The sequence below is a fragment of the Raphanus sativus genome, chromosome 4, assembly GCF_000801105.2.
Source record: "Raphanus sativus cultivar WK10039 chromosome 4, ASM80110v3, whole genome shotgun sequence".
In the NCBI taxonomy this organism is placed as follows: Eukaryota; Viridiplantae; Streptophyta; class Magnoliopsida; order Brassicales; family Brassicaceae; genus Raphanus; species Raphanus sativus.
This window is the reverse complement of record NC_079514.1, coordinates 8,774,300-8,789,848: the sequence shown is the minus strand read 5'-3', so window position 1 is coordinate 8,789,848 and position 15,549 is coordinate 8,774,300. Positions and strand designations below refer to the sequence as shown.

The 15,549-nt window shown below is 33.7% G+C and overlaps 2 protein-coding genes across 27 annotated transcripts; one reads left to right on the top strand and one right to left on the bottom strand.

Moving 5' to 3' along the window:
- Positions 1 to 598: 598 nt before the first annotated feature.
- Positions 599 to 3,964, top strand: LOC108834418 (leucine-rich repeat receptor-like serine/threonine-protein kinase BAM2). The gene is made up of 2 exons (XM_018607751.2): positions 599 to 3,312; positions 3,378 to 3,964. Exons 1-2 carry the CDS (start codon positions 726 to 728, stop codon positions 3,758 to 3,760), a joined length of 2,970 nt encoding a protein of 989 aa, XP_018463253.2. The 5' UTR covers positions 599 to 725; the 3' UTR covers positions 3,761 to 3,964.
- Positions 3,965 to 8,307: 4,343 nt separating this feature from the next.
- Positions 8,308 to 11,192, bottom strand: LOC130510781 (uncharacterized). Of its 26 annotated transcripts, XR_008944549.1 has the most exons (9): positions 10,574 to 11,191; positions 10,401 to 10,458; positions 10,171 to 10,275; positions 9,934 to 10,099; positions 9,684 to 9,757; positions 9,164 to 9,534; positions 8,955 to 9,067; positions 8,792 to 8,856; positions 8,308 to 8,644 (listed from the first exon to the last, which is right to left on the bottom strand). XR_008944549.1 is itself a non-coding variant. In XM_057007427.1 (4 exons), exons 1-3 carry the CDS (start codon positions 10,811 to 10,813, stop codon positions 10,226 to 10,228), a joined length of 348 nt encoding a protein of 115 aa, XP_056863407.1. In that variant the 5' UTR covers positions 10,814 to 11,190; the 3' UTR covers positions 9,765 to 10,099; positions 10,171 to 10,225. The 26 variants fall into 26 exon arrangements, 1 of the variants encoding a protein (XP_056863407.1); XR_008944553.1 differs by lacking the exon at positions 8,792 to 8,856 and having other exon boundaries at positions 8,309 to 8,644; positions 10,574 to 11,189; XR_008944534.1 differs by having other exon boundaries at positions 8,312 to 8,644; positions 8,792 to 9,067; positions 10,574 to 11,187.
- Positions 11,193 to 15,549: the final 4,357 nt, after the last annotated feature.

Sequence of the window (15,549 nt, the reverse complement as noted above, 5' to 3'; positions counted from 1 at the left end):
TGACTATTTGCATATATTTTTCGAGTATTTTGAAAAACTTAAAGGTATCTTATATATTTTTAATATTTTAATATATATTATATATAAAAATAATGTATATATTTAAGTATATAAATTTATTTCGGATACATTCGGGTACCCAAAATACTTCGGTTCGGATCGGGTTCGGTTTCGGTTTTTTAAATACCGAAATTTTGAACCCGTTCGGATATTTAATCAATTTTGGTTCGGGTTCGGTGCTACTTTTTCGGATCGGGTTCGGTTCGGTTTTTCGGGTGCGGATTATTTGCCCAGCCCTAATATGCATGTTACATTGTTAATATGTCATGTGACGTAAGTTTTATGACTTGCTGAATGAATTAATAAACACACAATGTCACAAATCAGAAGATTTGTCAAAGATTAGGTAACAACATCACGTTTCAACAGATTTAGAATTGGAAACAACAAGGCTCCAAAATATTTTGGGATACTAAAATCCATACATTCGGTATTTTGAGAGTGTTATATAATTATGATGGGAAAAAGGAACTTTAAGGCACAAATCTTTAAAATAAAAACGATGTAAATAATGTTCAAACTGACAAGAATAAATTATATTGATGAAAATGGATTACAAGATGTAAACACGACATTTTCATCTTCTTCTTCACTTACCCTCACCACACTATCACCCTTTTTAAACCTTACCCTAACCTAACACAGAAAGAGAAACAAACAGAACCATGAAACTTCTCCTCCTCCTACTCCTTCTTCTCCTCCACATTTCTCACTCATACGCCGCCGTTCATTCAATCTCCGAGCTCCGTGCTCTTCTCTCACTCAAATCCTCCCTCACCAGCAACGAAAACGACCAACACTCACCTCTCGCCTCATGGAACCTCTCCACAAGCTTCTGCCTATGGACCGGAGTCACGTGCGACGCCTCTCTCCGTCACGTGACCTCCCTCGACCTATCCAGCCTCAACCTCTCGGGGACTCTCTCCTCCTCCGTAGCTCACTTACCTCTCCTGCAAAACCTCTCCCTCGCCGCCAACCAGATCTCTGGCCACATCCCGCCGGAGATGGCCAACCTCTCGGACCTCCGCCGTCTGAATCTCTCCAACAACGTCTTCAACGGCTCGTACCCCGACGAGCTCTCCGCCGGATTGCTCAATCTCCAGGTCCTCGATTTGTACAACAACAACCTCACCGGAGACTTGCCCGTCTCCGTCGCTAACCTGACGGAGCTCCGTCACCTCCACCTCGGCGGTAACTACTTCGCCGGGAGAATCCCTTCGGCGTACGGAAGCTGGCCTGCTCTCGAGTACTTGGCCGTCTCCGGCAACGAGCTAACCGGGAGAATCCCTCCGGAGATCGGAAACCTAACGGCTCTCCGAGAGCTCTACGTCGGATACTTCAACGCCTTCGACGGCGGCCTTCCGCCGGAGATCGGAAACCTCTCGGAGCTCCTCAGGCTCGACGCCGCGAACTGCGGGCTGAGGGGAGAGATCCCGCGGGAGATCGGGAGGCTCCGGAAGCTCGACACGCTCTTCCTCCAGGTGAACGCCTTCTCGGGGCCGTTATCGCCGGAGCTGGGAACGATCACGAGCTTGAAATCGATGGATCTGTCGAACAACATGTTCACCGGAGAGATTCCCGCGAGTTTCCAACACCTGGAGAATCTAAAGCTCTTGAACCTCTTCAGGAACAGGCTGTACGGCGCTATACCGGAGTTCATCGGCGATATGCCGGAGCTCGAGGTGCTGCAGCTGTGGGAGAACAACTTCACCGGAAGCATCCCTAGGAAGCTTGGGGAGAACGGTAGGTTGGTGATTCTCGACCTCTCCTCAAACAAGCTCACGGGGACTTTGCCGCCGAATATGTGCTTCGGTAAACGGTTAGTGACGTTGATCACTCTCGCCAACTTCTTGTTCGGTTCGATTCCTGATTCGCTTGGGAAATGCGAGTCTTTGACCCGGATCCGGATGGGCGAGAATTTCCTAAACGGGTCGATTCCGGAAGGGCTTTTCGGGTTACCCGAGTTATCTCAAGTGGAGCTCCAAGATAATTACCTCACGGGAGAGTTACCGTTACCTATAAGCGGAGGAGTGTCTGTAAACCTTGGTCAGATCATTCTTTCGAATAACCAACTCTCCGGTCCGTTACCGCCGGCTATCGGGAACTTCTCCAGCGTCCAGAAACTGCTTTTAGATGGTAACAAGTTCGCCGGTCCGATTCCCTCGGAGATAGGGAGGCTTCAGCAGCTCTCGAAGCTGGATTTCAGCCACAATTTGTTCTCCGGCGGGATCGCGCCGGAGATCAGCCGCTGTAAGCTGCTAACGTATGTTGACCTGAGTCGCAACGAGCTCTCAGGTGAGATCCCTAACCAAATCAAGAGCATGAGGATCTTGAATTACTTGAATGTTTCGAGAAACCATCTCGTCGGTTCCATCCCTGCGACGATATCGTCGATGCAGAGTTTGACATCCGTTGATTTCTCTTACAACAACCTCTCCGGTTTGGTTCCCAGCACTGGACAGTTCGGTTACTTTAATCACACGTCCTTCGTGGGTAACTCTGATCTTTGTGGTCCGTATTTGGGTCCTTGCAACCAGCCTCATCATGTCAGACCACCTCTATCGGCTACTACAAAGCTCTTACTCGTCCTCGGGTTACTGTTCTGTTCGATGGTGTTTGCCATAGCTGCCATAGTCAAAGCCAGGTCCCTGAGAAACGCCGCCGAGTCCAAGGCTTGGAGACTGACAGCTTTCCAGAGACTAGACTTCACTTGTGATGATGTCTTGGTCTGTCTCAAGGAAGACAACATCATAGGCAAAGGCGGCGCTGGGATTGTCTACAAAGGCGTGATGCCTAGCGGCGACCTAGTGGCGGTCAAGAGATTGGCTACCATGTCTCATGGTTCTTCTCATGATCACGGGTTCAACGCCGAGATTCAGACTTTGGGTAGGATCAGACACAGGCACATCGTCAGGCTGCTTGGGTTTTGCTCCAACCATGAAACGAATCTCCTTGTGTACGAGTACATGCCCAACGGTAGCCTCGGAGAGGTCCTCCACGGAAAGAAAGGAGGTCATTTGCATTGGGACACACGTTACAAGATTGCACTTGAAGCGGCCAAGGGTCTTTGCTATCTCCACCATGACTGTTCACCTCTGATCGTCCACAGAGATGTCAAATCCAACAACATCCTCCTAGACTCCAGCTTTGAAGCTCATGTCGCTGACTTTGGTCTTGCCAAGTTCTTACAAGACTCTGGTACTTCTGAGTGTATGTCTGCTATTGCCGGCTCCTACGGCTACATCGCTCCAGGTACATCACTTTGGCATGTAAATCAAAACCTCTCTGAAACTAATATGTGTTCTTGTTATGGGCAGAGTATGCGTATACATTAAAGGTAGATGAGAAGAGCGATGTGTACAGCTTCGGTGTTGTTCTTCTGGAACTCATCACCGGAAGGAAACCCGTGGGAGAGTTCGGAGACGGCGTGGACATCGTTCAGTGGGTACGAAGCATGACGGATTCGAACAAAGAATGTGTGCTCAAAGTTATCGATCATAGACTCTCTTCCGTACCCGTCCACGAAGTAACGCACGTCTTCTACGTTGCGATGCTTTGCGTTGAAGAACAGGCGGTGGCAAGGCCGACGATGAGGGAAGTCGTTCAGATCCTCACCGAGGTCCCGAAGATCCCTCTTTCGAAGCAGCAGGCGGTGGAATCAGACGCGACGGAGAAATCTCCGGGAGTAAATGAATCGTAGCCGGATCTCCTCAGTAGTTAAGACTTTCCAAACGACGGGTTTAAGTTCATCGAGGGGCAAACTCGTCTTTTAAGGCAAAGAGATGGTGTTTAATCACGTGTTTAATCCCTAAAGGCAACTATGAGTTTAAGCAACTCTTGAAGTTTGTCGTTTTTTTCTGCCCATAAATTCGAGTTGCATTATTTTGATAGAAATTTTGACGTTAGGCTGGTGAGTTCTTGTTCTCAATTTGGTTTATTCTTTTGGACCGTAACTGAATGTGGTAACTGTTACGATGCAAGAAGACAATTACATGTGAGAGGAGACAGAGAAGGGAAAACTAAGGGTATGCTGAGAAGGGGAGAAAGTGAAAGCTCACTCACAATTTCTCCAGTTATTGCAAATGCATGTGTAGTGTCTTTAATGAATCTAACTAGATTTTGACCCGCGCTTTCAAAGCGCGGATTTATTTTCCTTTATTTTTTTAAATTAAAAAATATTTAGTATAGTAAATGTCATATTTTCATATATTTATTTTTTTTATAAAAGACTTAAGCTTTTTATATTTCTTTATCGTGTTTCATTTTAAATGAGTATAGGCCTGAGTACAATATCCGGACCCGAATAACCAACCCGAAACCGACCCGAAAATCAGGGTCCTGAACCCGATCTGACCCGGGTTAAATATCCGAATGAGTTCTAAATTGCTATATCCGAAGAACTGGTCTCGAACCTGACCCGAACCGAGAACCGAATGAGTACCCTAAAATATCCAAAATGTGAATATATATCTAAAATATATGTTATAGTTATATTTATAATTATTTTAATATTTTACATTAATATTATAAGTTAATTATAGTAGTTATTTTTGGTACTTTGAGTATTTTTGGATAAAATATGATAAGTTGAATAAAAGTTTACCCAAAAAAACTGTATAGAATGGATATTTTGGTTATTTTTGGTTACTTTTGAGTAATTTAGATACAAAATTTTGAACTGAATCTAATACTTTGGTTAGTTTGAGTATAAATAACCAAACCCGTTTTAGATACTTTGGTTATTTAGTTATTTTTCAGGTTCTTATGCATGAGAACCGAACCCACCCGGACCCGGAAAGATCCGACTCGAATCCGACCCGAAATTTTATAATACCCGAATGAGATTTAATTTCAAAACCCGAAAAATCCAATACCCGAAAGAACCGATCCATACCCGAATGGGTACCCGAACGTCCAGGTCTAATGAGTATTTATGTTTAGAAAATTAAACTTTATTTTTTAATGAATTAAGTTGGTATAACTCTGATAAATTAATTTTATTATGTGGTTAATTTTTTAAATAAAAATTTATATAATTTTAGTAAAGATTTATACTTTTCGATGAAAAAATTCAATTTTTTATGAATGCTTAAATTATATTAAAAAGAAAAAACATAATAATTAAGTGATTAATTTTTTTTCACTACAAAAAATATTAAGAATGGTTGAAAATAAATTATTTGAACTTGGAAAAAAAAATAAGAATTGGATCTGATTTCTTAATCGGCCCAAATGGCCCAAAAGAGATCTGATGTGAGCAGTGGGCTGAATCAAAAAGAAAGACCCAATATAGATGTGTTATTGATATTACTTGATTGTCATTAATGAAATGTGCAATGTTAATAAAGAAAAGGGTAATTTTAGTAAAAAGACCAATAGGATCCTGCTTTAATAGTATAGATGGTCCTGAGAACTTTTTCAACCCTCTTCCCTTGTCTTTAAGCAAAAATCTACTCCCTCTGTTTTTTAAAGATACATATTCTAGACTTTTCACATATATTAAGAAATCACATTAAAAATACATTGATTTTTGTGAATAACAATTTTCCATAACTTTTAACCAATAAAAATCCAATAAACACAATTAATTTTTTTGAAATTAACAGATTTTCATTAAATAATACATTGGAAAAGTAAAAAATGTATCTTTTTAAAACAAATTTTTTTTCTAGAATATGGATCTTTAAAAAACAGAGGGAGTAATTTATATGAAGCATTTATTGTAAGCCATAAATCCAATTTTGATTTTGACCCATCCAAAAAATCGAATCCTTAGGTGTTGTTGCTTTCTTTGATAGCATATATCATAGTTATTTCTACTAGATCGATTTCCGCGCTACGCGCGGATAATTTTTATTTAAAATTTACTAATAATTAAATATGAGTATAACTCACAAAAAATTATTTTAACCATCTAAAATATGTATATGATGGTGAGCAAATGTAAAAAAAAAAAAAACTGTTAACTCAATGTTTTAAAACCGGATCAGATATTGGTTAGGTTATTATATGCCTAGAGGATCCCATTAACTCGACATTGACTCCTAAAAAAGAAAAAAAAAATTTAAACATAGTGGATTATATTTATTCATTTGATTTTATTTTACTTTGATATAGTTGAAGAAAACTAAGGTACAAATAACTAATATTTTTTTTCTAAACGTTTCACATTTTTATAGTTTTAATTTTCATCTTCGTAATTTTCAGAAAAAATAAGATGTAGTTTAATTTTATTTATTATGAAAGCTGAAATTGAAAATCGAGGCCATTACATATTGTGCTAAAATTAATTTAAAAAGTAATTTGGTCATTTGCTTGTAATAAAAGTATGTGTCATACCGTTTGTCTAGGTTTTTACTGGTGGTTTGTTACTGTTGTTCTTATACTCTTAAAATATTATTATTTTGTAATATTTATTTTTGTTTTTTTCAGTTATATGGATCATAACAAATATCCGCTTTAAATTATAGTTTTTGTTATTTGAAAATCAAAGGGATGGTGGTGAATCAAAAACAGATTAAAAATTAATGATCTGGACGAAATAAATTGGATCATAAATACTTTTGAATATCGAGATATTTGATTCATGCCCATCCCTTGTTAGAAGTTTTACATTCTTGTTTTGCCTGAAATGCTCACATTCTTGTGCAGTTATTTAACACCCCCTCTGAAGTTTTACATTCATAGGGTTGTGTAAATTTGAAGAGGGATGATTGCGTTTCTTGTAACCCCGTGGTTTGATTTGCAGATGTTTTTAAATTTCTCCATATAACAGGTTGTAAGAGGGTTGATTGAACTTATATTGGCTACAATTTGGAGCTGCTGAAGTTTTTTTCTTTTCATAGTTGCTTAGATTTTTTTGCTAAATGGTTGCTAATTTTGATGCTAAGTTGAAAGTCGTGTGTTTTCTGGTTTTAAAAAGTCTTTTGTTTGGATATTGATTCAACTGTGGTTGTCGTTTTTATTTGAGATTTGTATACCTTCCCTTCCAAGTAACTTGTAATGAATATTAAGGAAGCTCAATTTCTCAAAAAAACAAAATATTAAGGAAGCCCAAAAAGAGTATTAAAGCCCACACGTTGGCTCACTCATCTATTGTTTGTCTATACCATTTAATGTAACGTAAGATTCTTTGTAGTTTATGAACTTTGTGGATGCTGGACAGTGGACACGACTAATGAGCCTGCCAAATGGGTCTTAGTATTTCCTGCAAAGTATATTTACTTCAATTAAACTAAGTAGCAGACAAAAAAAAGTGAGTAAAGAATATACGTACACCTCACACATCCATAAGCAAATTCAGGCTTATTTTCAATCATTTGAGCTTTATACAGTACAGCACTGGAAACCACCTTCGTGACACTTCGTTGATGTCACAGTTTCTGTATTTGGGGATCCATTAACGTTTGAATCAAGTTTAGGAAACACCGTATCAATTTTGACCTTATCATTACTCAATTGACGTGTACTTCGTTAGATAGTTTGAATATAGGCAATATTCTTGGACGTGAAGGTAGCCCATCCTCAACTCTACAATGATGTTATCATTATGTGTGTGAAACACCTGTTTAAATTGAAAGCGCAAGTGTCATTGGGGTGATCACTGTTGTATCCCGTGTTACTGTTGTATCTTGCGTTAAAAGGGTAGAATCAGTGAAGTCACTTGATTGACGACTATGGCCGTAAGAGAAAAGTTGAGTTCCTCTATCTCTTGCTCGTGTGCCCTTTATCTGTGTCATAGGCACAGTCCTAGACAAATGCATCCTCTTTACTTTTTCTTCTAGATTCATGCTCGATAAAGGGATGTAAGAAACAGAGGAAGCTGCATAAGGGAAGGTTGATTCTTCTGATAGTTTCCCATCACCATTGCTCTGCATTTACAACAACACATGTTTAATTTAATCCTAATTGCTTGAGTTTGAGAAGAGAGAGAATCCAAACTTGGCCTGACTATACTTCGCCAGCATTAAGTTCTTCCAGGAGAGCTCCAAGTACATGTTGGGGACAATACTTATCTGGAGTGAATTTGCTTGCCTATATTCATTAGTGGAAGGGTGATTGAGTGTAGAGCCGTACCTAAAGTGCAACTTGTTGTTTTAATAGTATCTTGAATATGCTATTCAGTTTTTCTTAAGTTGGATACAAGGCAATATACATCTTTGATATTTGATATGGGAAGAATAATACGAATTTATCTTCAGAGTTTGGTGTAACCAAACTTTTTTTTTTAGTGTGTAATTTAACTATTTTATTACCGTCTGAAGTAATCGTTCAATAGATTGGATCTAAAGAATTTGTCGTGTACATATAATGTCAGCAAAAATAAAATATAAACATGGGAAATAGACTATTAGATGTTGTTTTTCTGTTTGCCAAAAAAAAAAGATGTTGTTTTTCTTCTATCTTCAAAGTAACAATCGATGAGTTTAGTAAATTATTTCCATTAGAAGAAAACTCTGATCTAGGTCAGTGATCTCAGATGGCTTAGTTGGTCAAGTTGTCCTCCAGACCCTCCATTGGGGGCTTGAATATAGGCAGGCGAGTCTCCCCTGAACATGGAGTCAAGTAGCCCTACATACCATCACTGGAAGCAGTTCCAAGAACATCATGAAACAGATTGGGGAGATTTTAAGAGTTGCAAGTATAAAATCAAAATTACCAGCTGACTTAATACTCATCCACTATGACGTAAAAAAAAAAGAGAAAGTTTTGTTTCATTTAAATTATGAACCTTAGCTCCTGTCTAACTTTGATATGAAGAGCATGTTGCAAAAACAGTTATACGCTTTTTTCATCCTGCCGAAATAAAGAAAAACACTTGACAGATAATCATTTAAGAATACAGAGCCTGATCTAAAGACAATTATTCAAACATTGGAGTGACGTGCTGGCACCTTTATATTTTTATTTTTTTCTTAGTATTTTCATTTCATCAACAGTTGCTATTAGCTCTCCATGTCTGAAACTGTATAAGAAGCTTCAACGGCATCTCTCCTCGATCATTATCCTGTAAAGCCAATCGTTCTCTCAGATATACACAAAACCAAGTAAGGCTCGGGAAGACAAATGTTAACAAACGGTACTACGGGAGGTAAATGCAGACCTTTTTATGACCCAAATTTGTGAAGGTTTGTTCTCAAATTAATTGCAATGCTTCCAAAAATATTGATGAAGCTCCGATGACACAATCTCCCATGGTTAAAGAACAGAACATCAATCATCTAAAGCTGTAAACCTGGTGCAATCACAACCTCAGGCTCTCATAGGAAATTAAAGCCTTCCAAATCTGCAAGAAAAGAACCCATCTAAGCATATAACCTAAGAGGGGCTATGTGAGGAAATTGCAAGAGATAGAAACAAAACACAATCTTGCAGCATCACAATCAACAAACGATTGGTAGTCTTGTAATTTATAATGCTGCAGCTGTTTTAAATAAGCGAGTGTGGACCATTATTGTAATTTTAGACGCCAGACTGTAGATAAAACATAAGGAAAAATGTCAAACCTAACTTGAAGAAAATATAAGCATGGAGATAGCATTGACAGCGCTTTTAGATGATCACGTGATGTAAAGTTATTCAAGTTAAACCAAACAGAATGCATCAAGAGACTACTTACGTACCATACCGTGTTCCTGATAAAAGCTTGTGCACCAGGTGGTTTCAGATAGAATTGATAAGCATGATGCCCTTCACTCTGTCAAACAATTAACTCAGAGTGAGATTCAAGTCCTAACATTGCTTTATTCTTAAAGTGACTATATTAGCCTTAGACAAAAACACATATATAACTGTGAAAGCACAACTTGTTTTTGTAAACAGAAAATATCAATAAAGCTGGAAACATATAAAAGTGCAAGAATAGATACGGACTTTGGTCGCTAAACTAACTTGCTAAGAGATGAAATTTTCACTTAATCAGTCGCTCCAAAGACTTCTCTACAGCAAGGTAATGCGCTCCTTTAGTGGGAACATGATTCTTGCTAAGAACAGATACTCCTAGAGACTCCCTTCATAACCTCATCACAACAGAAGAATCCTGACACAACAAAGTTCTCGTTAGTGTGAAGACCATACAATAACCTAAAGCAGAATATGTTCTATGTTTACCTGATGCATAGTCTCCTGAAGTGCTTCAATAGTATTCTCTAGCGTCCAAGACAGTTCACTGTCCCAAGCAAGAGTTGTAGCCATTAGCCAACATTGAGCTTCCACCTAATTCATTAAACTCAACTTGCGTCAACGGAAGTGTCGGAATGACTGGTATCTTATGAAAAAAAAGCTTGAAACTTTAGGCTACAGAGTCTTAATGACATGAAAAAGAGGAGATTATGAAGAACCTTGCCTCAAGGCCAGCGTACACATCAATGAAAAGTGCATACCCAGCAGGACCATAACCTGTTTTCATTCCGTCAAGACAAAACTCATGTCAGCTTCTGAAACTAATCTAAGAACTTGTCCTAAAATGCATCAATTGTCACTGATATCATTTTTCAATGTTAATTGAACTTACGATGAAAGTGGAGACCGCCGCTACGCCTTTTGACTTCATCGAGGTGACATCGCCGGAAGAGACACCGGTCTGGACGACTGGTTTGACGGGACCGGAGGAGACCGCCGCTACGTCTTTTGGTTTCATGGAGCTGACGTCGCCGGAAGAGACACCTGTTTGGACCACGGATTTAACCGGAGTTGAGGGGACCGCCGCTTCCCCGTTCGGTTTTACTGAGTCGGGAACACCGGATAACTTCATCGGAAAGCGCAGTGGAGAGGATTTAAGAACTTCTGATGAAAACCAAAACACAGAGAATGAGATCTTATATAGAATCTCAGAGGGAGAAAGCAAAAAGAAACCATTAATGGGATTAAAGAGTGAAGAAGAGTGGGGAGAGAATTGATTGTTCCTACGAAAGATCTCTTAACGGAGGAAACGAAGAAGAGAAGAAAATAGAAAACCAATCGACAATCGTGAAAGGAGAAAGGGGATCTCAGCGTGAGATGGGCTTCACGGGCTCATCAAATTAGAACGATACGGACCGGTGATTTCGAAGCCCAAATGTTAGACTCGACGCATCTGACGTGGTTAAATGCTCTCTTCCTATTGGACGATTTAATTGGGTGACGTGGACAGCCTAACCTTTGAAGATATTTAGCTTTTAGTATTGTATTGATTGTTGTAAAAAAAAAGTTGCTTTCTTTGATATCCATGACTATGAGATACGAAATATAAGAGTTAAAAGAATATTTGTTAGAATATTTTAGATAAAATCTTCAGTATCAATGATCAATGATGTATGATACGTTCATCATGTTTTTAGATAATATCAATTTTATATTAATAATTAGTGATTTTTTTAAATTAAATATCATGTTTTTAATTTAAATGTAAAGATGACACATAAGAATAATTAAGTATCTAATTGATTGTCACATAAGTAAAGAGAGTTTTTTACTTAATACAAATTAAACTAGGTGTTTTACCCGCAAATGCGGGCTTAATCTTCTTAAAAGTATTTATTAGTTTATGACTATTAAAACAAATATCAACATTATAAATTATTATCTATGTGTCAACTTCTCCATATTTTTAGATAATTTTTTATTTTTTTATTTTACATATTTTTATTAGGTTTTAGCTAAATCATTAATTCATTATTTGTTTTTAGCTAAATCACTAATTTATTAATTAAAATTACCATTAATGAATCTTATATATGATTAAAACGAATTTTATTTAATAATATCACATTTATATTAAAAATAATTTGAGGAGTGAATTTGTTTATGTGTCATGTTCTCCATGATTTTAGGTATTTGACTTATTATATAACTAAAACGAATTTTCTATTAATAATATCAGGTTATATTTTATATTAACTAATTGATTATAAATTAATATGATAATTCATCAAAACTATATTTAAAAAAATAATTCTTATATATATTTTTTGTTATATGAAAATAATACTTTTTATTATAAAACATTAAGACATAGAAAATTTTATAATTAAATATTGTGATTTTGTTTATATATCATGTTTTCCATGATTTTAGATATTTTTGATTATTAGTTATTTTTAATAATATTAGATTATAAAGTATATTAGCTAATTGATTATAAACGAATGTGATAAATCATCAAAATATAAACATGTTTAAAAATATTAAGATAATTCTTATATATATATATATATATATATATATATATATATATATATTGTTGTTGTTGTCTAGAAATAATTTTATTATAAAACATTAAGATATAGAACAATTATAATTAAATATTAATCAATCAGAAATATTTGTATAAAATATCTAAAAAATTTCTAATATATAATTATTTGAAAAGTTTATCACAATAATAAACATATATATATTGATGAATTTTTAACATATATATATGATGTTAATTTAAACTTTATGTCAAAACATAAATAATTATTTATTAAATTAATTTTTGAATTAGTAAATTATATAATTATTCGTAAATAGTTTATGCCCGCATGTGCGGGCAAAACACCTAGTATAATTAGTATTTTGTTGAAATTAAAAAAAAACACTAACATATTAGGAATAACTTAGAAAATATATTGTTGGAATTTTTTTCAATTATAAATTTTTTTATATCTTTATTTTTTAACTTTATAATAGAAAATACTAGTTTCAGATAACACAATATATAATAAATTATCAAATATATTTTAGAAATATAATATTATTAACATAAATTCACTTCTAATTATTTAATAAATTATATATAATTCATTAAAATTATCAACAACTTTAATCACTCTTAACTTTATTTTATGATATTCTATAGGCATAGATAGATTCAACAATTTCATGGTGATATTCTATAGGTCTTATTTGGTTGCCATACTATATTTGTTGTCTATTTTACTAAGTGAATAATTATACTTGCATTGAGAAATATCCCACGAACTAAGTTCTATAGGTAATTTTTTTTCAATTATAAATTTTTTTATATCTTATTTTTTAACTTTGTAATAGAAAATATTAGTTTCAGATAATAACACAATATATAATAAATTATCAAATATATTTTAGAAATCTAATATTATTAACATAAATTCACTTCTAATTATTTAATAATTATATATAATTCATTAAAATTATCAACAACTTTAATCACTCTTAACTTTATTTTATGATATTCTATAGGCATAGATAGTTTCGACAATTTCATGGTGATATTCTATAGGTCTTATTTGGTTGTCATACTATATTTATTGTCTAATTTACTAAGTGAATAATTATACTTGCATTGAGAAATATCCCACGAACTAAGTTCTATAGGTAATTATTTTTTCATCTGACTTTGGTTGCTAAACACGTCCAATACAAACTAATAATATATTAAAAGATTTGAAAATTAAGTATAAATCTTTTGTCGGAGAAAAACATGTATATATATTAAAAATATTTTTTCATTAAGGGTAATATAGATATTAATCACCCTAACTTTTAACGTGAGAGTTCGATTACGAAAAATTACTTCGCAAATAATAGTATAAATTAAGGTTACTATTTTTTAAAATATTTCTTTTTTAATAGGGGATAACTAATAATCATCATATATTGTCAACAATTTAAGTCTCAGAAACTATGAGACAAAAAAATTACAAAGAATTACATCTTTATTCCCTTAAATTATATTATGTTTTATTTGTGTATTCCAAATATGCATGCTTTGATAAAAGATATTAAATCATAAATTAGATATATGATAAACTTAATTATGATATTATCTCTGTAATTTGTTAATAACTATTTATTAATTAAATATTCTATATCGTGACAAATATATATATATAGTAAGACAGAGTTTAAAATACTAATGACTTATCTTTAAATAATAGCATAGATTTGTTACTTGTTCTCTTGATGATTTTAAGTTGGGTTTTGGGTAAGTAGTTAATGAAAATATATAACTATACTATTATTTGCGAAGTGATTTTTCGCAACAAAGTTTTTATGTTAAAAGTTATACTGATTAATATCGTTTATACTCTTAATAAATTATTTATTGATTAATTATATAATATATAAATAAATAAATTACTTATAATAAAATCTGTCAAAAAAGAACATGCGTAGAAAATATTTTGGATTGTTAGATATATTTTGTTTGAGATACTACGTATGATGTTTTGATATTTACTGATGATAATGATTATTCTTTTTCTTTTCATAAAATAAAATCTATAAAATTTTAAGATAAGTATGTACATATATTTATCGAGTAAGGCAAAGAAATATTATATCTATCACAAATTTATTTTACTTTTTATTTTGTTTGTTTCTATTTTAGTTTTGTATTTCGAAGTTCTTTTTGGTAGTTTCATTTATATTGCATTTTTAAAGTAGTAGGCTGCAGAGGTAATGAGGGTTAAAAACAAAGGTTTTTATAGCCAATCTCTCATCAATTTATAGATTCTATTAATTTTTAAATGATGAAGTTCAAAAGAAAAAAAATAAAAGGAGAAAACAATTAAAAATATACAAAAAATATCATAATGGTTTTCATATTTATAAAACACAGATTTTATATATTAAAACAGAAGTATTACATTTTCATGTGTGATTTTTTAATTTAGACCATCTTTTAATTTTTCTGAAATATATTTTATTAAAACTAATAATATATAAAAATTTTAACTATTTTAATCATAATATCTTTTGATATCTTTTCATTTTAAATATAAATCTATTTTATTAAAAGAGGAGGAGTTTAAATAAATCTACCTATGAAAGTTGTTTTGGACTCCTTCCTTTTTATGGTCTTGCAATGCATATTTCATATTGACTAATAATATTTTAGTGTTACATTAAATTCAACTAACAATTAGTTACCTTATATTTCTCAAACAATCATTTAATTAGTCAATATTTTTATTTATTAATTATGCCCATATCTTTTTGTACACGATTTGATTATAGCACATATATATTTTATTTATTAGATCATAGAATTTGGTACACGAAAATAATATTGTACCACATGATACACTTCATTTTATTAAAACATTTTTTATCAACACATCACTTATTAATCCCAACTATGAGTCTTTTTGGGTCTAAATGTTAAGAAACCCAACCTAACCATGAGTGGTAGAATTATTAAAGATTTAACGTTCAAACATGGGTAAATCATCATAACAATATGAAACATGCATTGTAAGTCTATTTCAATAATTATACAAAAACAAAACTAAATTAAGTTAAAACATTTTATTTAGTTTAAAATAGTATAACCGCCGCTGATTCTGAAAGTATATTATAAAACTACATAAATTAAATTTCGAATATTAATTTTAAAAAATTAATTCTTCAAATATCTACACAAACAATCTAACAAAATTTTGAAAATTGATTCATTTTCTTTCAAATTTGTATCTAAACAAACTATATCTATTTAAAAAAGCTGTTGGACCCTTTCACTAACTAATTATTTTTGGTCCAACTATT